The sequence below is a fragment of the Bufo gargarizans genome, chromosome 1, assembly GCF_014858855.1.
Source record: "Bufo gargarizans isolate SCDJY-AF-19 chromosome 1, ASM1485885v1, whole genome shotgun sequence".
Lineage (NCBI taxonomy): Eukaryota > Metazoa > Chordata > Amphibia > Anura > Bufonidae > Bufo > Bufo gargarizans.
The window spans coordinates 365,099,650-365,125,386 of NC_058080.1; the positions used below are offsets into that span (position 1 = coordinate 365,099,650).

The following is a 25,737-nucleotide window of genomic DNA, read 5'->3' on the forward strand; positions in this document are numbered from 1 at the left end:
GACTGAAGGGCTGATGCTTTCTGTTGAGCACCAAACACCTTCATTGTTCACCAGGCTAAACACCATACGTTTTGGAGTGGCTATACCTGGCACAGCAGCTCTCTACAACTCACTCCCATTCAAATGAATGGTGCAAAGCTTCAATTAAGGGCACAGCCACTAAAATATATGGAGCTGTGCTTAGTAAATAGTGAAATGGATGCAATGCTTGTTGAGCCCCACAACCTAAATGGGCAGCTGATCAGTAGGGCTTCTCATAGCCAGACCTCTACCTATCTGATGTTGATGGCTTATTGTAAGAAGCCATCAACATAAGTTATTGTAAGACGCCATTAGCAGCCTAAGAAGAGCGTCCTTTCTGCCGCAGCTAAGGGGGCGTGTCTTTTCGGCTGGAGCTCCCTCCATGTGTGGCCATCTCAGTGAGCCAGTCAAAGAAATAAGAAAAAAAAAAAACAGTAGGTGGCGCTAAACGGTATATTTTGTTGAATAGCTCAGTGGCTATGCTAAATTTTTAACTACATGCAGTTACAAAAGTATTCAGATCCAGGCGCTGGATTAAAAATTATTGAATATTTTTCGTGGGACAACCCCTTTAACAGAGAACAATCCACCAGGCACAGTATATAATAAAACCTCAATATTTATCTTTAAAAAATAAATTCTGTGACTTTGATATTGCTGGCATACAACAATATCTGGCATACAGCAATATCAAAGTCACCGAATTAATTTTTTAAAGAGAAATATTAAGGTTTTATTATATACTGTGCCTGGTGGATTGTTCTCTGTTAAAGGGGTTGTCCCAATATTAAATTTTTTTTTTATCCAGCGCCTGGCTCTGAATACTTTTGTAACTGCATGTAGTTAAAAATTTAGCATAGCCACTGAGCTATTCAACAAAATATATCTGTATAGCGCCGCCTGCGGTTTTTTCTCTTATTTCTTTGACCGGCTCACTGAGAAGGCCGCACATGCTCAGTTTCATCCTTCAACTGCCTCCTGAGCTGTGATAGGGAGGGCGCTCCAGCAGAAAAGACACGCCCCCTTAGCTGCAGCAGAAAGGACGCTCTTGTTAGGCTGCTAGTTTGATATAAATCTAACAGAGCAATCAATGTGGAGATCTCTGGTTCCATGTGAGGTGCAGGGCTGGTTCTAGATTTGTTAGAGATTGTCATGTACTATATGATGTCTGATTTTCATTTTTTATATAAGTCATGGGATAACCCCTCTAATGTTGATATCATGGACAGAATATGGCAGCCACTAGAGTAGACACATGAGGTAAATATACATGTCCCAAATACCTGTAGGCCATAAGGTAGCTAAGTCTAGAAGATCTGTCACCAGTGTATCAACTATCATACTAAGAAAAGCCTTAGGCCTCTTTCACACTTGCGTTGTCCGGATCCGGCGTGTACTCCACTTGCCGGAATTACACGCCGGATCCGGGAAAAAACGCAAGTGTACTGAAAGCATGAAGTGTACTGAAATGCGTTCAGTGTTACTATGGCAGCCAGGACGCTATTATAGTCCTGGTTGCCATAGTAGGAGCGGGGAGCGGGGGAGCGGCATACTTACAGTCCGCGCGGCTCCCGGGGCGCTCCAGAATGACGTCAGAGCGCCCCATGCGCATCGATGACGTGTCCATGCGATCACGTCATCCATGCGCGTGGGGCACCCTGACATCACTCTGGAGCGCCCCGGGAGCCGCACGGACGGTAAGTTTGCTGCTCCCCCGCTCCCCGCTACACTTTACCATGGCTGCCAGGACTTTAGCGTCCCGGCAGCCATGGTAACCACTCTAAAAAAGCTAAACGTCGGATCCGGCAATGCGGCGAAACGACGTTTAGCTTAAGGCCGTATCCGGATCAATGCCTTTCAATGGGCATTCATTCCGGATCCGGCCTTGCGGCAAGTATTCAGGATTTTTGGCCGGAGCAAAAAGCGCAGCATGCTGCGGTATTTTCTCCGGCCAAAAAACGTTCCGTTCCGGAACTGAAGACATCCTGATGCATCCTGAACGGATTTCACTCCATTCAGAATGCATTAGGATAAAACTGATCAGGATTCTTCCGGCATAGAGCCCCGACGACGGAACTCTATGCCGGAAGACAAGAACGCAGGTGTGAAAGAGCCCTTAATGGGGTTTCCAGGGTTCCACACGTGTCTATGGGTTGTGTATGGTATTGCAAGTCAGTCCAATTGAGTGAATTAGGCTACGTTGTAATACCAGACACAAGTCGACAGGTATGACACTGGTATTGTATGAAAGGTTTAGTGTTTTTTATGACTGGGGCAGACTCTGGTTTTACATGCAGTAGCCCTGTTAATGTGACTGTAAATTATTTGGAATAGTATTATACAAAATACACGTAAAATGGGCTTAAAGAAGTACTGGCAGTTTATAAAGTGACTATGACGAGGATATGCTAATATTGTACGATTGGTGGGGACGGATCTCCTGGACCCCCACCAATCCTAAGGAAGAAGGGCGGCAGCACTGACAGAGTGTTCACGTAAATGGGGTGGGCTGCAGTTCCCTCCACATCGGGATAGCCCGGAGTGGGAATACTCAGCATTGCTCCCATTCACTGTGTATTTCCACCACATTTCCATTTAATCAGTTCTCATAATGACAACTTGATTGCATACAGGACTCCAATTATCAGCTGTTATCAATGGTGGGATCTGTAGTTTAATACTCATCTCCAAATGGAAAATGAAACCTCTTACAGCACCCACTGAAATTAAGGAGGGTCTGCTTATTTTAGAATATGTTAGAAGCCCTCCACATAAGATCCCCACATTCAACTTGACCAGTCTCACAGTTAAAGGGTCACTAAGTTTTCAGAAAACTTTTGATATGTCATAGAGAAATATCAAAAGTTTTGATCAGTTTAGGTCCAAGCGTTGAGTCCCTGCAGATCGCTAGAATGAGGGAAAAAGAAGCGCTCACGGCAGAAGGGAGAATCGAGACAGATCTATAGATGTTCTATTAAGTCCTTCTCACCTCCTCTCCTGCAACGAGGAGAGAAAGTGTGATATGTGAGGATTTCTCTCCTCGCTGTATCAAATGTTTTTTTTTCTAAACTCAGTGGCCCTTTAGAGACATTGCCTAAGTATTTATTGCATTACATATCTTCTATGGGATAGTGCCAATGGACTGTGGATCATCTTGCATTCAAAATGAGGCATTAAAGGCAATCTGTCACCAGCGACCTTCCTACCCAACATAACTGTGGTTCACCTAATTAAAAGGCTGTTTTTATTTTGTTGACCTGAAGCTCTGTTCGTGAGTTATGATACATTTTCTTAATATGCAGATTAGGCCTTTGGTGCATTGAGGGCGTCACCATTGCTCTATTTGCACCCAATTCCACTCATTTCTGTGGTCAGCCCCTCCCTTGCTGCTTTGATTGAAAGGTCCAGGCAATGGCAAAGCAGCCAGAGAGAATATGGCTACAGAAAGGAGTGGTGCTTGGAAGCAACAAGGGCAACGGTTGACACCCTCATTGCACTAAAGGCCTAAATTACATATTAATAAAAATATCATAGCTTGGAAACGGAACCTCAACAAAAGAAAAAACAAAAACATACCAAGGTGAATCACAGGTATGTGTCTATTCAAACAGCTGAATAGGTAGGTTGTTGGTGACAGATTCCCTTTAAGGCCCTATGCACACGGCCACGGATCCATAAAACATGTCTCCTTTTCCTGTAGAAATGTCCTATTGTTGCAAAACAGACAAGAATAGGACATGTCCGATCTTTTTTGTGGGGCCACGGTTTGCTGCCTGCTTTTTTTGCGACCCTATTTAAATGAATGGGTACGCAAAAAAATGCGTTTCAGATGTTGACCGAAAATATGGTTGTGTACATAGGACCTAAAGGTGTTTTCCGGGATAGGCCTTCAGTATCTGACTGGTGGGGGTCTGACACCCCTTGCCAATCCGCTGTTGTGCAGTAGCTTCTGTGCAGGAAGTCAGCGCTGGAACTACACGGCTCGGTCCATTATGTCGTGGATCAAGCTGGTAACTGCAGTTCTTCCCCATTTACTGCACTAACCAGCTTTATCTACTACATAATGGACCGAGCTGTGTAGTTTAGGCGCTGGAGCTGGTGGAGAAGAGCTGACCGTGACCGGCAGGGGTGTGGGTGTCGGACCCTCAGATATTGATGGCCTATCCTGAGGACAGGTCATCTTATTTTAAATCCTGGAACACGCTTTTATAAAAGATCCTAAAATGACAAGAAAGCAGATGACACAGGGAGATGTTTCTCAGTACCCGGTGGGAGGTCAGTACTGTAGAGCGCATTCCCAGCTTTGTGCCATTTTACTGCGATGACATTTTGTCTGCTTTTCAGAACTAATGAACAAACCAGGAAACATTTTGCAGAAGACTAAATAGAAATAAAGGACAGGCGTGATGTAAGTCATACAGCAAACAAGACAAATGGCAGGCTTTCATTCCAGAAACAGGAGATATCATTTCAGAGCTTGCATGGTGTCCGTCTATTTGCTTGCACCTGTTTGCACAACGCTCTTAGGGTGGAATTTCCTCAAGGATTTAGTTATTGTGCCTTATGCAACAATCCATCAGTCGTGAACTGCCTGCAACTCCTCACTGGAAAAACTGTGATTAGACTGTAAGCTCTGTGACAGAGCATGTGATTAGATCAAGTACGTGACCCAAGCAGTCTGTGTATCATCTGTTCCCCTCTGTTTTTGGCTGCGTGTGGTTGCATGGAGGTTGCAGAATGACCATCAGCTCACTTTTTCTCACCAGCGCAGCTCTCAGCTGATCCTTCATACCTTCTATTTTCAACTCCAGTTCTTTTAGTTCCTGCTCCTTGGGGTTGGAAATTTGTCCATTTACACATGAACAATCCTTATCCTTAATATTTACAGTCTCTAAATTAAAGTGCACCCTTTTCTCCAGGTGAACTGGTGCGCGCCGCAGGTTATTCCAGACAGACTGAGGTTCTGCATTTGATTCTTTCTGGAGGTTGCAGCTGAAAGGAAGAGATAGATAATTACTACTGTTGGGCTACCCGCATATATTGTGGATTAGGGCTCATGCCATGAACGTATATTTTTTTCAAAATGCAGATCGGATGTAGATCCATTCACTTCAATGGGGACGCAAAAGATGCGCACACAGAGTGTCCGTTCTGTGGCACCCGCAGAAAATGAAACATGTTCTATTCTTGTCTGTTTTATGGACAAGGATAGGACTGTTCTATGGAGGGCAGAACTTTCCATTCCATTCCGTGTTTTGGTGGATGAGCCCTTATGCACAAATTTTCTTGCAGAAAAACCGCAGTGTAATACAGTAGCAGCAAAGTGTATAAGATTGGACATTTTGTTTCTTCACAGCAGAAATTGACCTGTCTGTAATCCTCAGCATGTCATTTGTTTGTGTGATTTTTCTTTTGTGCGGATTTCACAGTTTTCAATAGAAGGGTGAGATCTGGGGCAAAACTGCATCAAATCTGCACCAAAGCCTGCATGTAACACGTGGTTTTTGGTGTGGATTTGATGTAGAAATACACAAAAATCTGCACACAAAAAACCAAGCAGAATTTCTGTTTTTAAATTAGGATTATGCATGGGTTTTCTGCACAGATTTCGGCTTAATACAGTACTGCAAAGTGAATGCGACTTGACAAATCTCATGTACACTTTGCTTTTTTTCCTTAGGTGCGGAAATTGACCTGTAATGCGGATTTTAAAATCTACAATTGTTGGTGTGTAGAGTAGAGTGGTTTTCCCCATAGACTTCAATGGTGCTATTAACATGAACAGAAAATCCACAACAAAAAAATGCACCAGAACCATGATAAAAAGTGTGGATTTATGTGCGTTATATGGTCTGAAACCAAATAACGCACATAAATCCACACTTTTTACGCCTGGTTTTTCTGCATGGATTCTCATGTGGAAATTGTTTCAGTGTGGAAACTGACATGTTCTGCGGATTTCCAAATCCACAGAACGTCAACAATGTTTGCGATTTTAGCTGCGGATTTCACCCTTTTCAATGGAAGGTGAGATCTGAAGCAAACCCCACATCTAATCCACACCAAAATTCATAATTAGAAACTGCGGATTTTGGTGCGGATATGCTGCAGAAACACACATAATTCCACACGGAAATTTGTGCGGATCTTATGTGCATTCACCCGCATGTGTGTATAGGTGGCCTTAGGGTGCTGCCACACTTCGTGGCTGTGCTGCATTTTTGGTGTGGCAAAAACTGCACCAAAAAAAACATGCAGTTTTTGCAAAAACATAACTGTGATTATGATGCGTTTTATTCCACCGAATCTTTATTAAACAGTAAAGATTCCCCAATACAAACCCATAATATGGACCATTTTTTTTAAAGTATATAACTTACCTCAATACTGAAATTATAAAAAGCTGTTTAACTCATAATCACTATTAAGACCCATCGGTTCCAGTTTGGAGTCAATGGATCCAAGAAGCCTCAAGTTTCATCAATAATTTATTTCTATCACCCCCGCGGCGTGGTTGTGATACACTTTCAATAATCTGAAAACGTAGCTGTGCAATTGTATGTTTTTGTTGGTGAAAATGATATGGTATAGGTAGCAACAGATTGCTTGTCCTGATAGTAGATTTATGCTTGCGGAATCTGTCTTTCATGCGGAAATGACGTCTCGCCAACATACAAAAAGCCACATATGGGTATTTGCTCTCCTTTATGTGGGTGAGTTAATTGCAAGTAGATGGGGACTGCAATCTCGTCACATTTGACGTATGCGGTCTCTATACATCTATTACACATGAGAAAGGACTTAATGCAGTACGGTGTCTTTTTAATCAAAGCACGTACAATGACACAGAATGAGATGTCTCAGAAATATTTTTTATCAACAGCGATGGGTACGAACGTTGCACCGCCATACGCAAATTGCTACATGGCTTACTTTGAGAAAGAATTTATCTATTCTAACCATTCATACCAGCAACATTGCATTTTTTGGCGACGGTTCATTGATGATATTTTTGGTGTGTGGCGGGGCGACGTTCAAACCCTAATGGAATTGACCTTGTTTATTAACTCTGGTTAGAACTTCAGTTCACTTTACATTTTGACATGCATCAGATTTCCTTTTTTAGACACCTGGGTTATTAAAGGAGAGGATGGCAGAATTAAAACTGATTTATACATTTATACTTTAAAACCACAGACCGTAATAGTCTGTTGGCATACTCTACCAATCACCCTACAACTACTAAGAAATCCCTCCCTTATTCCCAATATCAGAGAATAAGACGCATAGTCAGTGATCCTACAAACCTGGACATCAGAATGAATGAGATGACTACTAAATTCACGGCAATGGGATACCTTACACATGTACTACAGGAACAGAAGGATAAAATGAATATTTCTCCTAAAATAGAACCTCTCAATAAAACATCTCATATACCCTTCATAGTTAGGTATCATTCATGGGTTAATCAGGGCTGCCATCAGAAATTTTGGGGCCCCTTACACAGCTCAAGGCCTGGGCCCCCCCTCCTACCCCGCCCCTTTAGAATCCATCCTGACTCCACCTCCCCTCCACCCCCAAGGACCTACCCCCAATTTCATAATTTTTTTACAACTACAAAGACAGTAAAAAGTGATAATCAGCGATTTCAGTAAGGAACTAATTTTTGACCAAATAATATGAAGCCTGCTACCACGACAAGGTAGACTCTTTTAAGCAGGACCCTACACTAACACTAACTACACTACCTGTTCTAATCTGCCCTAGCAATCTTCCCCTGGCACATTTAGGAAAAAACACCTTAAAAGCACAAGGTTTACTGTTACAGTGTTATGGGGGGGATCTGTGGAGGACTTACTGTTATGGGGGGAATCTGTGGAGGACTTACTGTTATGGGGGGGAATCTGTGGATGACACACTGTTATGGGGAATCTGTGGATGACGAACACTGTTATGGGGGATCTGTGGATGACGAACACTGTTATGGGGGATCTGTGGATGACGAACACTGTTATGGGGGATCTGTGGATGACGAACACTGTTATGGGGGATCTGTGGATGACGAACACTGTTATGGGGGATCTGTGGATGACGAACACTGTTATGGGGGATCTGTGGATGACGAACACTGTTATGGGGGATCTGTGGATGACACTCAACCACTCTCAAACCCAACTGGTCAAACTTGTTAAATGGATCCCAAACACAATATGCACAATAACACCCCCCACCCCCTCCAACACTTAATTAACCCCTTCATGGCCTAAACATTTTTTTCAAAGCAGAACACAAAGCTAAATAGGGCTGGGTGGGCTGGCAAGGGAGGGGTTAATAACAATAAGTGATGGAGGATCCTGGCCCTGTGGGATAATCCAGAAAACGGCTTTGCATTTTACCCCCGAGCAAAGACCACACAACATAGAGCTGCCAAGTAGACAACATAAGGATCAATATGAAAATAAATAATTTGGAGCCTTTGAAATAGCTCAGCTCAGTATGCGGCATAGGCTACTTTCACACTGCCGTTTCTGGGTCCGCCTGTGAGATCTGTTTCAGGGATCTCACAAGCGGCCCCAAACAGATCAGTTTAGCCCCAATGCATTCAGAATGGATGCGGATCCGTTCAGAATGCATCAGTTTGGCTCCGTTCCGCCTCCATTCCGCTCTGGAGGCGGACACCAAAACGCTACTTGCAGCGTTTTGGTGTCCGCCTGGCGGTGCGGAGCCAAACGGTTCCATCCTGACTCCATCCTGTACTATGCCGCATACTGAGCTGAGCTATTTCAAAGGCTCCAAATTATTTATTTTCATATTGATCCTTATGTTGTCTACTTGGCTAGGCAGCTCTATGTTGTGTGGTCTTTGTTCGGGGGTAAAATGCAAAGCTGTTTTCTGGATTATCCCACAGGGCCATGATCCTCCATCACTTATTGTTATTAACCCCTCCCTTGCCAGCCCACCAAGCCCCGGCTATTTAGCTGTGTGTTCTGCTTTGAAAAAATACTGTATGCCACCATTAACAGTAAAATGATAACATTATTTATGGAAACAAGTAACCTAATGGACCTTAATGAATCGTTGGAGTCCGTCCGGTCCAACATGTGATGGAGTGGAGCATGGAGCCGCACTGACTCCTTCCTGGGCTGGCTAAGTGGGGAGAGGGGCGAGGGGACTAGGGCAGCTGGACAGGCTTCCACCACAATTCTTTCCAGATTTGATTCCAGTCCCACTCCCAGAGGCCAGAACAGAAGTTCCCGCCGCCACGCCTGGCTGCAAGCCTGCAAACCAGAATTGACCGTGTCTGGCAGTGGCAGGCAGGCTGCGGCGCGCTAATCTGAAGGCGGTGTCACGGCATGAGGCGGTAGCAGCCAGTGGACAGCGTCAGCCTCTGACGTCACCTGCCGCTGCGCAGCGGCTCAGAGCCTTTTAAAGGGGAATGCAGACTATAATGGGGACGGGGGCGGAGATCCGGCGCAGTTCGCGGTGAGAGGCCGCCGGACTAAAAAGTTGGACATGCAGTACTTTTAGTCTGGCGGCCTTTCGCCATGCACTGCCGTGCTGCGCCGGAGCTCCACCCCCGTCCCCATTATAGTCAATAGGGACGAAACGGCAGTCCGGTGAAATAACGGCAGGACGGATCCGACAGGGTGAACAGCCTGTCGGATCCATCCTGCCGCTAGTGTGAAAGTAGCCTCACAATCTCATGGCTTCTGAGCAACAGATCGCGTGGTCTTCAGTCATCTGTCACTTCACTTCTCTCTCTGCTCCTGTCCCTTAATCTTATCACTGCTGCAACAAAAGCATCTTCCGACAGCCTCAGTGTTCTAGTGACTCACGGCTCTTTTAACTCAAAGAATCGAATGAGTCTCTAACTAAAAAAGTCGGATCTTTAGATTGTATTAACCTGAGACTCATTTGATTCTTTCTCAGACTCCCTGTACTGTGCGACTCAGACTCAGAGCTGATTGGTTGGTGGGCGGGGAGGGGAGGGGCTGGCAGAAGCAGCTTCCCCTCTAGGATCAGATTACACTCCTCCCTGTACTGGTGTCAGTGACTCAGACTCAGAGCTGCTAGTGCTTGCCTTGCCTCAGCTCGGATTGGTTGGTGGGCGGGGAGGGGAGAGGCTGGCAGAAGCAGCTTCCACTCTAGGATCAGATTACACTCCTCCCTGTACTGGTGTCAGTGACTCAGACTCAGAGCTGCTAGTGCTTGCCTTGCCTCAGCTCGGATTGGTTGGTGGGCGGGGAGGGGAGAGGCTGGCAGAAGCAGCTTCCACTCTAGGATCAGATTACACTCCTCCCTGTACTTGTCAGTGACTCAGAGCTGCTAGTGTTTGCCTTGCCTCAGCTCTGATTGGTTGGTGGGCGGGGAGGGGAGAGGCTGGCAGAAGCAGCTTCCACTCTAGAATCAGATTACACTCTAGGTCAGACTGAGCTGGTTCACACAGATCAGCTCAGTCAGAGGAATCGACTCCTCCGGTTCAATCGATTCATATGAACGATTCAATTCGTTCATGAACCGGACATAACTAAAGGAATAATCAATTGCCCCCCTCTAGCGATGCAATAAAGTTGAACTCAAGTTTTTTTTTTTTTTATTGGAACTGGCCGGGCCCCCCCCAGGGTCCGGGCCCCTTACTGGGGTATCGGCTGTGCCCCCCTGATGGCGGCCCTGTGGGTTAATAAAATAAGGGCAGTCATTAATAAACATTGGAACTTTATAAATAAATCTTATCCACAGGTTGAAGAGTTCCAGAACCCCCCCATGATCTTCTGCAAAAGAGCAGAAAATATCAGGGATAAAATCATTAGGGCTGATATAGGGAGTAACAGAATGGAATTGAGACTAAGTGTTTTTCTTGCCTCTAGACAAGGCACTTTTCCATGCCTGGACTGTATTCACTTCATGTGTGATAAAAGGCACCCATTTAACTCGCCCACATACAGGAGAGCGAATACCCATACGTGGCTTTTTCACATGTGATAGCAAATTTGTTGTTTATATTCTCAAATGCCCGTGTGGCTTATGGTATGTTGGTGAGATGTCTTTTCTGCATGAAAGACAGATTCCGCAAGCATAAATCTACTATCAGGACAAGCAATCTGTTGCTACCTATACCATATCATTTTCACCAACGAAAACATACAATTGCACAGCTACGTTTTCCGATTATTGAAAGTGTATCACAACCACGCCGCGGGGGTGATGGAAATAAATTATTGATGAAACGTGAGGCTTTTTGGATCCATTGACTCCAAACTGGAACCGATGGGTCTTAATCGTGTTTATGAGTTACACAGCTTTTTATAATTTCAATATTGATGCAAGTTATATACTTAATATGGACCATTATTTTCAACAACGGAATCGAAGCAATATGATCTGTACCACAAACAAAGATACAATTTTGGATATTGAGAGATATAATCTGACCTTCCAGGAAGTGTTCATGTGATTGTTTACTTGGTCGTCACGGCAACGGTTGTTTGGTGGATTATTTAAATGGGTTTGTATTGGGGAATGTTTACTGTTTGATAAAGGCGCACTGTGTGCCGAAACGTGTCACAGGTATGTGGAAATAAATAAATACTTTGCAAGAATTCCAGAGTGAGTGCCGGTCTTTTGCTATTTTTACTATTATATGGGACGCCAATCCTAGGACACGTGCACTGCCACGCTACATCCACAGTGCCGACTGATTCACATTACACACTTTATCTGGTAATAATTCTAGAATGCTTTTACTGATCCAAGCCATTCTGAGATTGTTTTCTTGTGACACATTGTACTTCATGTCAGCGGTGAATTCAAGTTGCTATGTTTTATGTATAAAAAATCCAAAATATACATAATTCTGTTAATGTAATTTAATTTTTTAGTACGTTGGAGGGCTTAGAAAATTTAAAAAAAACATTTTTTAAGGACCAATTCAGTTCTGAAGTGACTTTAAAGAGCTGATATAATAGAAACCACCCAAAAATTACCCATTTTAGAAACTACACCCCTAAATTCAATTTTACAAGCTTTGTTCACTCTTTAGGTGTTCCACAGGAATTAAAACAAAATGAAGGTGAAATTTAAAAATTTCATTTTTTTGTGCAGATTTTCTATTTGAATCCATGTTTCCTGTAACACAGCAAGGGTTAACAGCAAAACATGCATCAAAGTTTATTACCCTCATGCTGCAGTTTACAGAAACACCCCATAGGTAGTTGTAAATCTCTTTGTAGGCACATGGCAGGGTTTAGAAGGAAAGGAGCGCCATGTTGCTTTCAGAGGGCAGATTTTGCTGGAATGGTTTTTGGGTGTTATGTCACATTTGAGAAAACGCTTAGGTACTCCTAGAAAGGAAACCTCCAAAAAGTGACCCCCATTTTGGAAACTACACCCCTTAAGGAATTGATCAAGGGGTGAAGTGACCCAAAAAGCTTCTGGCTGTGAAAATTTAAAATTACATTTTTTTTCCAATAAAATGATGCTTTAGCTTCAAATTTTTCATTTTCACAAGGTGTAACAGAAGAAAAGCACCTCACAATTTGTTATGCATTTTTTCCTGAATACGGCAACACCTTATGTAAACTGCTATTTGGAGCACAGCATTCAGAAGGAAAGGAGCAGCATCAGGATTTTCTAATATGGAATTTGCTGAAATTAATTTTAGGGGCCATAACATTTAAATTTTTTTGTTGACTGAGCTGTGTGAGGGCTTCTTTGTTGCAGGACAAGCTGTATTTTTTTTTTAACCATTTTGGGTTACAAAGGTGGGCAAAAAATGCAATTCTATCGTATACTGGCCGTGTGCGTTTTTATGGGGTTCTCTATGCGGTTTGTATGATAATGATAACTTTGTTCTGTGTGTATATCTGGTTATGACTAGGGATGAGCGAACTCGAACTGTATAGTTCGGGTTCGTACCGAATTTTGGGGTGTCCGTGACACGGACCCGAACCCGGACATTTTCGTAAAAGTCCGGGTTCGGGTTCGGTGTTCGTCGCTTTCTTCGCGCTTTTGTGACGCTTTCTTGGCGCTTTTTGAAAGGCTGCAAAGCAGCCAATCAACAAGCGTCATACTACTTGCCCCAAGAGGCCATCACAGCCATGCCTACTATTGGCATGGCTGTGATTGGCCAGAGCACCATGTGACCCAGCCTCTATTTAAGCTGGAGTCACATAGCGCCGCCCGTCACTCTGCTCTGATTAGCGTAGGGAGAGGTTGCGGCTGCGACAGTAGGGCGAGATTAGGCAGATTAACTCCTCCAAAGGACTTGATTAACTGATCGATCTGCAGCTGTGGATCATTGAGCTGCTGATCCTCAATTGCTCACTGTTTTTAGGCTGCACAGACCGTTTGTCAGTCTCATTTTTCTGGGGTGATCGGCGGCCATTTTGTGTCTTGTGGTGCGCCAGCACAAGCTGCGACCAAGTGCATTTAACCCTCAATGGTGTGGTTGTTTTTTGGCTAAAGCCTACATCAGGGTGAAGCTGTCACACCAAGTGCATTTAACCAGCAATAGTCTGTTCATTTTTTGGCCATATACAAAATCAGGGGCAAGCTGCGCCTGTCACCAAGTGCATTTAACCCTCAATGGTGTGGTTGTTTTTTGGCTAAAGCCTACATCAGGGTGAAGCTGTCACACCAAGTGCATTTAACCAGCAATAGTCTGTTCATTTTTTGGCCATATACAAAATCAGGGGCAAGCTGCGCCTGTCACCAAGTGCATTTAACCCTCAATGGTGTGGTTGTTTTTTGGCTAAAGCCTACATCAGGGTGAAGCTGTCACACCAAGTGCATTTAACCAGCAATAGTCTGTTCATTTTTTGGCCATATACAAAATCAGGGGCAAGCTGCGCCTGTCACCAAGTGCATTTAACCCTCAATGGTGTGGTTGTTTTTTGGCTAAAGCCTACATCAGGGTGAAGCTGTCACACCAAGTGCATTTAACCAGCAATAGTCTGTTCATTTTTTGGCCATATCCCAGTCTAATTCTGTCACTAAATCCATACCGGTCACCCAGCGCCTAAATACTAGGCCTCAAATTTATATCCAGCTAAATCTGTCCCTAGTGCTGTAGCTGGGCGAGTTATTTAGTGTCCGTTCAAGCACATTTCTTGTTCTGGGTTGAAATACAATTCCCAATTTAGCAATTTCATAATTTAGTGGTTCCTGCTATATCAGAGCTCTTTGAAATCTATCCCAAAAAGGGTATATAATATTGAAGGTGCACATAGGGTCATTCAGAGTAACTTCACACACACCCGCTACTGTGTATTTCCAAGTCTAATTCTGTCACTAAATCCATACCGGTGACCCAGCGCCTAAATACTAGGCCTCAAATTTAATTCCCTCTAAATCTCTCGTTACCCACCGCTGTACTGTTGTTGCTGGGCAAGATATTTAGTGTCCGTCAAAGCACATTTTTTGTTCTGGGTTGAAGTACAATTCCCAATTTAGCAATTTCATAATTTAGTGGTTTCTGCTATATCAGAGCTATTTGAAATCTATCCCAAAAAGGGTATATAATATTGAAGGTGCACATAGGGTCATTCAGAATAACTTCACACACACCCGCTACTGTGTATTTCCAAGTCTAATTCTGTCACTAAACCCATACCTGTCACCCAGCGCCTAAATACTAGGCCTCAAATTTAAATCCCTCTAAATCTCTCGTTACCGTTGTCCTGTTGTAGCTGGGAAAGTTATTTAGTGCCCGTCAAAGCACATTTTTTGTTCTGGGTTGAAGTACAATTCCCAATTTAGCAATTTCATAATTTAGTGGTTCCTGCTATATCAGAGCTATTTGAAATCTATCCCAAAAAGGGTATATAATATTGAAGGTGCACATAGGGTCATTCAGAATAACTTCACACACACCCGCTACTGTGTATTTCCAAGTCTAATTCTGTCACTAAATCCATACCGGTGACCCAGCGCCTAAATACTAGGCCTCAAATTTAATTCCCTCTAAATCTCTCGTTACCCACCGCTGTACTGTTGTTGCTGGGCAAGATATTTAGTGTCCGTCAAAGCACATTTTTTGTTCTGGGTTGAAGTACAATTCCCAATTTAGCAATTTCATAATTTAGTGGTTTCTGCTATATCAGAGCTATTTGAAATCTATCCCTAAAAGGGTATATAATATTGAAGGTGCACATAGGGTCATTCAGAATAACTTCACACACACCCGCTACTGTGTATTTCCAAGTCTAATTCTGTCACTAAACCCATACCTGTCACCCAGCGCCTAAATACTAGGCCTCAAATTTATATCCAGCTAAATCTGTCCCTAGTGCTGTAGCTGGGCGAGTTATTTAGTGTCCGTTCAAGCACATTTCTTGTTCTGGGTTGAAATACAATTCCCAATTTAGCAATTTCATAATTTAGTGGTTCCTGCTATATCAGAGCTCTTTGAAATCTATCCCAAAAAGGGTATATAATATTGAAGGTGCACATAGGGTCATTCAGAGTAACTTCACACACACCCGCTACTGTGTATTTCCAAGTCTAATTCTGTCACTAAATCCATACCGGTGACCCAGCGCCTAAATACTAGGCCTCAAATTTAATTCCCTCTAAATCTCTCGTTACCCACCGCTGTACTGTTGTTGCTGGGCAAGATATTTAGTGTCCGTCAAAGCACATTTTTTGTTCTGGGTTGAAGTACAATTCCCAATTTAGCAATTTCATAATTTAGTGGTTTCTGCTATATCAGAGCTATTTGAAATCTATCCCTAAAAGGGTATATAATATTGAAGGTGCACATAGGGTCATTCAGAATAACTTCACACACACCCGCTACTGTGTATTTCCAAGTCTAATTCTGTCACTAAACCCATACCTGTCACCCAGCGCCTAAATACTAGGCCTCAAATTTAAATCCCTCTAAATCTCTCGTTACCGTTGTCCTGTTGTAGCTGGGAAAGTTATTTAGTGCCCGTCAAAGCACATTTTTTGTTCTGGGTTGAAGTACAATTCCCAATTTAGCAATTTCATAATTTAGTGGTTCCTGCTATATCAGAGCTATTTGAAATCTATCCCAAAAAGGGTATATAATATTGAAGGTGCACATTGGGTCATTCAGAATAACTTCACACACACGCTTCTGTGCATTTCCAAGTCTAATTCTGTCACTAAATCCATACCGGTGACCCAGCGCCTAAATACTAGGCCTCAAATTTAATTCCCTCTAAATCTCTCGTTACCCACCGCTGTACTGTTGTTGCTGGGCAAGATATTTAGTGTCCGTCAAAGCACATTTTTTGTTCTGGGTTGAAGTACAATTCCCAATTTAGCAATTTCATAATTTAGTGGTTTCTGCTATATCAGAGCTATTTGAAATCTATCCCTAAAAGGGTATATAATATTGAAGGTGCACATAGGGTCATTCAGAATAACTTCACACACACCCGCTACTGTGTATTTCCAAGTCTAATTCTGTCACTAAATCCATACCGGTGACCCAGCGCCTAAATACTAGGCCTCAAATTTAATTCCCTCTAAATCTCTCGTTACCCACCGCTGTACTGTTGTTGCTGGGCAAGATATTTAGTGTCCGTCAAAGCACATTTTTTGTTCTGGGTTGAAGTACAATTCCCAATTTAGCAATTTCATAATTTAGTGGTTTCTGCTATATCAGAGCTATTTGAAATCTATCCCTAAAAGGGTATATAATATTCAAGGTGCACATTGGGTCATTCAGAATAACTTCACACACACACGCTTCTGTGCATTTCCAAGTCTAATTCTGTCACTAAATCCATACCGGTCACCCAGCGCCTAAATACTAGGCCTCAAATTTATATCCCGCTGAATTTGAATACAATACATTGGGCCAAATAATATATTTGTTGTTGTGGTGAACCATAACAATGAGAAAAACATCTAGTAAGGGACGCGGACGTGGACATGGTCGTGGTGGTGTTAGTGGACCCTCTGGTGCTGGGAGAGGACGTGGCCGTTCTGCCACATCCACACGTCCTAGTGTACCAACTACCTCAGGTCCCAGTAGCCGCCAGAATTTACAGCGATATATGGTGGGGCCCAATGCCGTTCTAAGGATGGTAAGGCCTGAGCAGGTACAGGCATTAGTCAATTGGGTGGCCGACAGTGGATCCAGCACGTTCACATTATCTCCCACCCAGTCTTCTGCAGAAAGCGCACAGATGGCGCCTGAAAACCAACCCCATCAGTCTGTCACATCACCCCCATGCATACCAGGGAAACTGTCTCAGCCTCAAGTTATGCAGCAGTCTCTTATGCTGTTTGAAGACTCCGCTGGCAGGGTTTCCCAAGGGCATCCACCTAGCCCTTCCCCAGCGGTGAAAGACATAGAATGCACTGACGCACAACCACTTATGTTTCCTGATGATGAGGACATGGGAATACCACCTCAGCATGTCTCTGATGATGACGAAACACAGGTGCCAACTGCTGCGTCTTTCTGCAGTGTGCAGACTGAACAGGAGGTCAGGGATCAAGACTGGGTGGAAGACGATGCAGGGGACGATGAGGTCCTAGACCCCACATGGAATGAAGGTCGTGCCACTGACTTTCACAGTTCGGAGGAAGAGGCAGTGGTGAGACCGAGCCAACAGCGTAGCAAAAGAGGGAGCAGTGGGCAAAAGCAGAACACCCGCCGCCAAGAGACTCCGCCTGCTACTGACCGCCGCCATCTGGGACCGAGCACCCCAAAGGCAGCTTCAAGGAGTTCCCTGGCATGGCACTTCTTCAAACAATGTGCTGACGACAAGACCCGAGTGGTTTGCACGCTGTGCCATCAGAGCCTGAAGCGAGGCATTAACGTTCTGAACCTGAGCACAACCTGCATGACCAGGCACCTGCATGCAAAGCATGAACTGCAGTGGAGTAAACACCTTAAAACCAAGGAAGTCACTCAGGCTCCCCCTGCTACCTCTTCTGCTGCTGCCGCCTCGGCCTATTCTGCTGCTGCCGCCTCGGCCTCTTCCTCCGCCTCTGGAGGAACGTTGGCACCTGCCGCCCAGCAAACAGGGGATGTACCACCAACACCACCACCACCACCACCTCCGTCACCAAGCGTCTCAACCATGTCACACGCCAGCGTTCAGCTCTCCATCTCACAAACATTTGATAGAAAGCGTAAATTCCCACCTAGCCACCCTCGATCCCTGGCCCTGAATGCCAGCATTTCTAAACTACTGGCCTATGAAATGCTGTCATTTAGGCTGGTGGACACAGACAGCTTCAAACAGCTCATGTCGCTTGCTGTCCCACAGTATGTTGTTCCCAGCCGGCACTACTTCTCCAAGAGAGCCGTGCCTTCCCTGCACAACCAAGTATCCCATAAAATCAAGTGTGCACTGCGCAACGCCATCTGTAGCAAGGTCCACCTAACCACAGATACGTGGACCAGTAAGCACGGCCAGGGACGCTATATCTCCCTAACTGCACACTGGGTAAATGTAGTGGCAGCTGGGCCCCAGGCGGAGAGCTGTTTGGCGCACGTCCTTCCGCCGCCAAGGATCGCAGGGCAACATTCTTTGCCTCCTGTTGCCACCTCCTCCTTCTCGGCTTCCTCCTCCTCTTCTTCCACCTGCTCATCCAGTCAGCCACACACCTTCACCACCAACTTCAGCACAGCCCGGGGTAAACGTCAGCAGGCCATTCTGAAACTCATATGTTTGGGGGACAGGCCCCACACCGCACAGGAGTTGTGGCGGGGTATAGAACAACAGACCGACGAGTGGTTGCTGCCGGTGAGCCTCAAGCCCGGCCTGGTGGTGTGTGATAATGGGCGAAATCTCGTTGCAGCTCTGGGACTAGCCAATTTGACGCACATCCCTTGCTTGGCGCATGTGCTGAATTTGGTGGTGCAGAAGTTCATTCACAACTACCCCGACATGTCAGAGCTGCTGCATAAAGTGCGGGCCGTCTGTTCGCGCTTCCGGCGTTCACATCCTGCTGCTGCTCGCCTGTCTGCGCTACAGCGTAACTTCGGCCTTCCCGCTCACCGCCTCATATGCGACGTGCCCACCAGGTGGAACTCCACCTTGCACATGCTGGACAGACTGTGCGAGCAGCAGCAGGCCATAGTGGAGTTTCAGCTGCAGCACGCACGGGTCAGTCGCACTACAGAACAGCACCACTTCACCACCAATGACTGGGCCTCCATGCGAGACCTGTGTGCCCTGTTGCGCTGTTTCGAGTACTCCACCAACATGGCCAGTGGCGATGACACCGTTATCAGCGTTACAATACCACTTCTATGTCTCCTTGAGAAAACACTTAGGGCGATGATGGAAGAGGAGGTGGCCCAGGAGGAGGAGGAGGAGGAGGAGGAAGAGGGGTCATTTTTAGCACTTTCAGGCCAGTCTCTTCGAAGTGACTCAGAGGGAGGTTTTTGGCAACAGCAGAGGCCAGGTACAAATGTGGCCAGCCAGGGCCCACTACTGGAGGACGAGGAGGACGAGGATGAGGAGGAGGTGGAGGAGGATGAGGATGAAGCATGGTCACAGCGGGGTGGCACCCAACGCAGCTCGGGTCCATCACTGGTGCGTGGCTGGGGGGAAAGGCAGGACGATGACGATACGCCTCCCACAGAGGACAGCTTGTCCTTATCCCTGGGCAGCCTGGCACACATGAGCGACTACATGCTGCAGTGCCTGCGCAACGACAGCAGAGTTGCCCACATTTTAACCTGTGCGGACTACTGGGTTGCCACCCTGCTGGATCCACGCTACAAAGACAATGTGCCCACCTTACTTCCTGCACTGGAGCGTGATAGGAAGATGCGCGAGTACAAGCGCACGTTGGTAGACACGCTACTGAGAGCATTCCCAAATGTCACAGGGGAACAAGTGGAAGCCCAAGGCCAAGGCAGAGGAGGAGCAAGAGGTCGCCAAGGCAGCTGTGTCACGGCCAGCTCCTCTGAGGGCAGGGTTAGCATGGCAGAGATGTGGAAAACTTTTGTCAACACGCCACAGCTAACTGCACCACCACCTGATACGCAACGTGTTAGCAGGAGGCAACATTTCACTAACATGGTGGAACAGTACGTGTGCACACCCCTCCACGTACTGACTGATGGTTCGGCCCCATTCAACTTCTGGGTCTCTAAATTGTCCACGTGGCCAGAGCTAGCCTTTTATGCCTTGGAGGTGCTGGCCTGCCCGGCAGCCAGCGTTTTGTCTGAACGTGTATTCAGCACGGCAGGGGGCGTCATTACAGACAAACGCAGCCGCCTGTCTACAGCCAATGTGGACAAGCTGACGTTCATAAAAATGAACCAGGCATGGATCCCACAGGACCTGTCCGTCCCTTGTCCAGATTAGACATTAACTACCTCCCCATAACCATATATTATTGGACTCCAGGGCACTTCCTCATTCAATCCTATTTTTATTTTCATTTTACCATTATATTGCGAGGCTACCCAAAGTTGAATGAACCTCTCCTCTGCCTGTGTGCTAGGCCTAAATATATGCCAATGGACTGTTGCAGTGGTGGGTGACGTGAAGCCTCATTCTCTGCTATGACATGCAGACTGATTCTCTGCTGACATGAAGCCAGATCCTCTGTTACGGGAGCTCTCTCCTCTGCCTGGGTGCTGGGCCTAAATTTATGACAATTGACTGTTGCAGTGGTGGGTGACGTGAAGCCTGATTCTCTGCTATGATATGAAGACTGATTCTCTGCTGACATGAAGCCAGATTGTCTGTTACGGGACCTTTCTCCTCTGCCTGGGTTCTGGGCCTAAATTTATGAAAATTGACTGTTGCAGTGGTGGGTGACGTGAAGCCTGATTCTCTGCTATGATATGAAGACTGATTCTCTGCTGACATGAAGCCAGATTGTCTGTTACGGGACCTTTCTCCTCTGCCTGGGTTCTGGGCCTAAATTTATGACAATGGACTGTTGCAGTGGTGGCTGACGTGAAGCCTGATTCTCTGCTATGACATGCAGACTGATTCTCTGCTGTCATGAAGCCAGATTGTCTGTTACGGGACCTCTCTGCTCTGCCTGTGTGCTAGGCCTAAATATATGCCAATGGACTGTTGCAGTGGTGGCTGACGTGAAGCCTCATTCTCTGCTATGACATGCAGACTAATTCTCTGCTGACATGAAGCCAGATTGTCTGTTACGGGACCTCTCTCCTCTGCCTGGGTGCTGGGCCTAAATTTATGACAATGGACTGTTGCAGTGGTGGCTGACGTGAAGCCTGATTCTCTGCTATGACATGCAGACTAATTCTCTGCTGACATGAAGCCAGATTGTCTGTTACGGGACCTCTCTCCTCTGCCTGGGTGCTGGGCCTAAATATATGCCAATGGACTGTTGCAGTGGTGGCTGACGTGAAGCCTCATTCTCTGCTATGACATGCAGACTAATTCTCTGCTGTCATGAAGCCAGATTGTCTGTTACGGGACCTCTCTGCTCTGCCTGTGTGCTAGGCCTAAATATATGCCAATGGACTGTTGCAGTGGTGGGTGACGTGAAGCCTCATTCTCTGCTATGACATGCAGACTGATTCTCTGCTGACATGAAGCCAGATTGTCTGTTACGGGACCTCTCTGCTCTGCCTGTGTGCTAGGCCTAAATATATGCCAATGGACTGTTGCAGTGGTGGGTGACGTGAAGCCTCATTCTCTGCTATGACATGCAGACTGATTCTCTGCTGACATGAAGCCAGATTGTCTGTTACGGGACCTCTCTGCTCTGCCTGTGTGCTAGGCCTAAATATATGCCAATGGACTGTTGCAGTGGTGGGTGACGTGAAGCCTCATTCTCTGCTATGACATGCAGACTGATTCTCTGCTGACATGAAGCCAGATCCTCTGTTACGGGAGCTCTCTCCTCTGCCTGGGTGCTGGGCCTAAATTTATGACAATTGACTGTTGCAGTGGTGGGTGACGTGAAGCCTGATTCTCTGCTATGATATGAAGACTGATTCTCTGCTGACATGAAGCCAGATTGTCTGTTACGGGACCTTTCTCCTCTGCCTGGGTTCTGGGCCTAAATTTATGAAAATTGACTCTTACAGTGGTGGGTGACGTGAAGCCTGATTCTCTGCTATGATATGAAGACTGATTCTCTGCTGACATGAAGCCAGATTCTCTGTTACGGGACCTCTCTCCTCTGCCTGGGTGCTGGGTAGTGTTGAGCGCGAATATTCGAAAAGCAAATTTTTTTCGCGAATATCGCAACTTCGCGATTTCGCGAATATTTCGAATATAGTGCTATATATTCGTAAAAACGAATATTCGTTTTTTGTTTCCCCCCCCCCCCCCCACAAAATTACAGTACACATATAATTGATTGTTTCCCAAAGGTCCAACAGCTCAGATCTTACTCACATTGCCTAGAAAGTGATTGAGGCGCGAATCTTCGTAAGGCGATTTTATTAGCGCACATGCGAATATCGGCACGTCCCAGAACAGAGGCAAAGGGCTTTGCATTCATACATTAGTGAATTGAGTTGCGAATCTTCGTAAGGCGATTTTATTAGCGCACATGCGAATATCTACACTTGTCCCAGAACAGAGGCAAAGGGCTTTGCATTCATACATTAGTGATTGAATTGAGCTGCGAATCTTCGTAAGGCGATTTTATTAGCGCACATGCGAATATCGGCACGTCCCAGAACAGAGGCAAAGGGCTTTGCATTCATACATTAGTGAATTGAGTTGCGAATCTTCGTAAGGCGATTTTATTAGCGCACATGCGAATATCTACACTTGTCCCAGAACAGAGGCAAAGGGCTTTGCATTCATACATTAGTGATTGAATTGAGCTGCGAATCTTCGTAAGGCGATTTTATTAACGCAAATGCAAATATCTACACTTGTCCCCAGAACAGAGAGGCAAAGGCCTGTGCATTCATATAGTATAGCACCATATTCGCGAATACGTAGAACTTCGTAAAATTCGATTTACGAATATTCGTATTTTTTATTTTACTTTCCACCTTACAGATTACATTGATCTGTACTCTGTCAACTACTGTCATCACCCCCCACTGTATCTCGATTGATTCCCAAAAGTCTCACATTCCCTAGAAAGTGATTGAGGTGCGAATCTTCGTAAGGCGATTTTATTAGCGCACATGCGAATATCTACACTTGTCCCAGAACAGAGGCAAAGGGCATTGCATTCATACATTAGTGATTGAATTGAGTTGCGAATCTTCGTAAGGCGATTTCATTAGCGCACATGTGAATTTTGCATAGCATATGTATTATGCGATAATTCGAATTATCGCATATGCGAAATAATAACGAATTTGAATAATCGCGAATATTTTACGAATATTCTTTCGAATATTCACAAAATTTCGCGAATTCGAATATGGGACATGCCGCTCAACACTAGTGCTGGGCCTAAATTTATGACAATGGACTGTTGCAGTGGTGGGTGACGTGAAGCCTGATTCTCTGCTATGACATGCAGACTGATTCTCTGCTGACATGAAGCCAGATTGTCTGTTACGGGACCTCTCTCCTCTGCCTGGGTGCTGGGCCTAAATATATGCCAATGGACTGTTGCAGTGGTGGCTGACGTGAAGCCTCATTCTCTGCTATGACATGCAGACTAATTCTCTGCTGACATGAAGACAGATTCTCTGTTACGGGACCTCTCTCCTCTGCCTGGGTGCCGGGGCCTAAATATCTGAGAATGGACTGTTCCAGTGGTGGCTGACGTGAAGCCTCATTCTCTGCTATGACATGCAGACTAATTCTCTGCTGACATGAAGACAGATTCTCTGTTACGGGACCTCCCTCCTCTGCCTGGGTGCTGGGCCTAAATATATGCCAATGGACTGTTGCAGTGGTGGCTGACGTGAAGCCTCATTCTCTGCTATGACATGCAGACTAATTCTCTGCTGACATGAAGACAGATTCTCTGTTACGGGACCTCCCTCCTCTGCCTGGGTGCTGGGCCTAAATATATGCCAATGGACTGTTGCAGTGGTGGCTGACGTGAAGCCTCATTCTCTGCTATGACATGCAGACTGATTCTCTGCTGACATGAAGCCAGATTCTCTGTTACGGGACCTCTCTCCTCTGCCTGTGTGTGTGCTGGGCCTAAATATATGCCAATGGACTGTTGCAGTGGTGGCTGACGTGAAGCCTCATTCTCTGCTATGACATGCAGACTGATTCTCTGCTGACATGAAGCCAGATTCTCTGTTACGGGACCTCTCTCCTCTGCCTGTGTGTGTGCTGGGCCTAAATATATGCCAATGGACTGTTGCAGTGGTGGCTGACGTGAAGCCTCATTCTCTGCTATGACATGCAGACTAATTCTCTGCTGACATGAAGACAGATTCTCTGTTACGGGACCTCCCTCCTCTGCCTGGGTGCTGGGCCTAAATATATGCCAATGGACTGTTGCAGTGGTGGCTGACGTGAAGCCTCATTCTCTGCTATGACATGCAGACTGATTCTCTGCTGACATGAAGCCAGATTCTCTGTTACGGGACCTCTCTCCTCTGCCTGTGTGTGTGCTGGGCCTAAATATATGCCAATGGACTGTTGCAGTGGTGGCTGACGTGAAGCCTCATTCTCTGCTATGACATGCAGACTGATTCTCTGCTGACATGAAGCCAGATTCTCTGTTACGGGACCTCTCTCCTCTGCCTGTGTGTGTGCTGGGCCTAAATATATGCCAATGGACTGTTGCAGTGGTGGCTGACGTGAAGCCTCATTCTCTGCTATGACATGCAGACTAATTCTCTGCTGACATGAAGACAGATTCTCTGTTACGGGACCTCCCTCCTCTGCCTGGGTGCTGGGCCTAAATATATGCCAATGGACTGTTGCAGTGGTGGCTGACGTGAAGCCTCATTCTCTGCTATGACATGCAGACTAATTCTCTGCTGACATGAAGACAGATTCTCTGTTACGGGACCTCTCTCCTCTGCCTGGGTGCCGGGGCCTAAATATCTGAGAATGGACTGTTCCAGTGGTGGGTGACGGGAAGCCAGATTCTCTGCTATGGAACCTCTCTCCAATTGATTTTGGTTAATTTTTATTTATTTAATTTTTATTTTAATTCATTTCCCTATCCACATTTGTTTGCAGGGGATTTACCTACATGTTGCTGCCTTTTGCAGCCCTCTAGCTCTTTCCTGGGCTGTTTTACAGCCTTTTTAGTGCCGAAAAGTTCGGGTCCCCATTGACTTCAATGGGGTTCGGGTTCGGGACGAAGTTCGGATCGGGTTCGGATCCCGAACCCGAACATTTCCGGGATGTTCGGCCGAACTTCTCGAACCCGAACATCCAGGTGTTCGCTCAACTCTAGTTATGACCATACCAAATTTATATAGTTTTTTTCATATTTTACTACTTTTGCAGCATAAAATCACTTATTTGTTAAAAATACGTTCTATTTTGCATCGCCATATACCAACAGTGATAACATTTTCATTTTTCTGCCAATGAAGATGCATGAGAGCTTGTTTTTGCAGGATAGACTGTAGTTTTTATTGGTACCATTTTGTAATATGCATATGACTTTTTGATCACTTTTTGTTAAATGTTTTTGGGTGGTGAGGTGACAAAAACAGCAATTCCGTCACAGTTTTTTTTACAGCATCAACATGCAGGATTAGAAACAGGATCCTTTTATAGATGGCTCATAATAGATGCAGCAATTTCAATTGTGTGGCAACCATCAGGACACTGCCATCGCATACAATGATGGAAACCGCATGTTGCGCTGCAGAGGGCATCTGAGGCA

General features: G+C 45.5%; 1 protein-coding gene across 1 annotated transcript in view; it reads right to left on the bottom strand.

Moving 5' to 3' along the window:
- Positions 1-4,706: 4,706 nt before the first annotated feature.
- The window catches only part of GRIN3B (glutamate ionotropic receptor NMDA type subunit 3B), a 112,272-nt gene continuing 91,241 nt past the window's right edge, over positions 4,707-25,737 (bottom strand). Inside the window, exon 9 of the mRNA XM_044279039.1 lies at positions 4,707-5,013. Within this exon, the coding sequence (XP_044134974.1) occupies positions 4,707-5,013 (307 nt within the window). The remainder of the gene's footprint in view (positions 5,014-25,737) is intronic.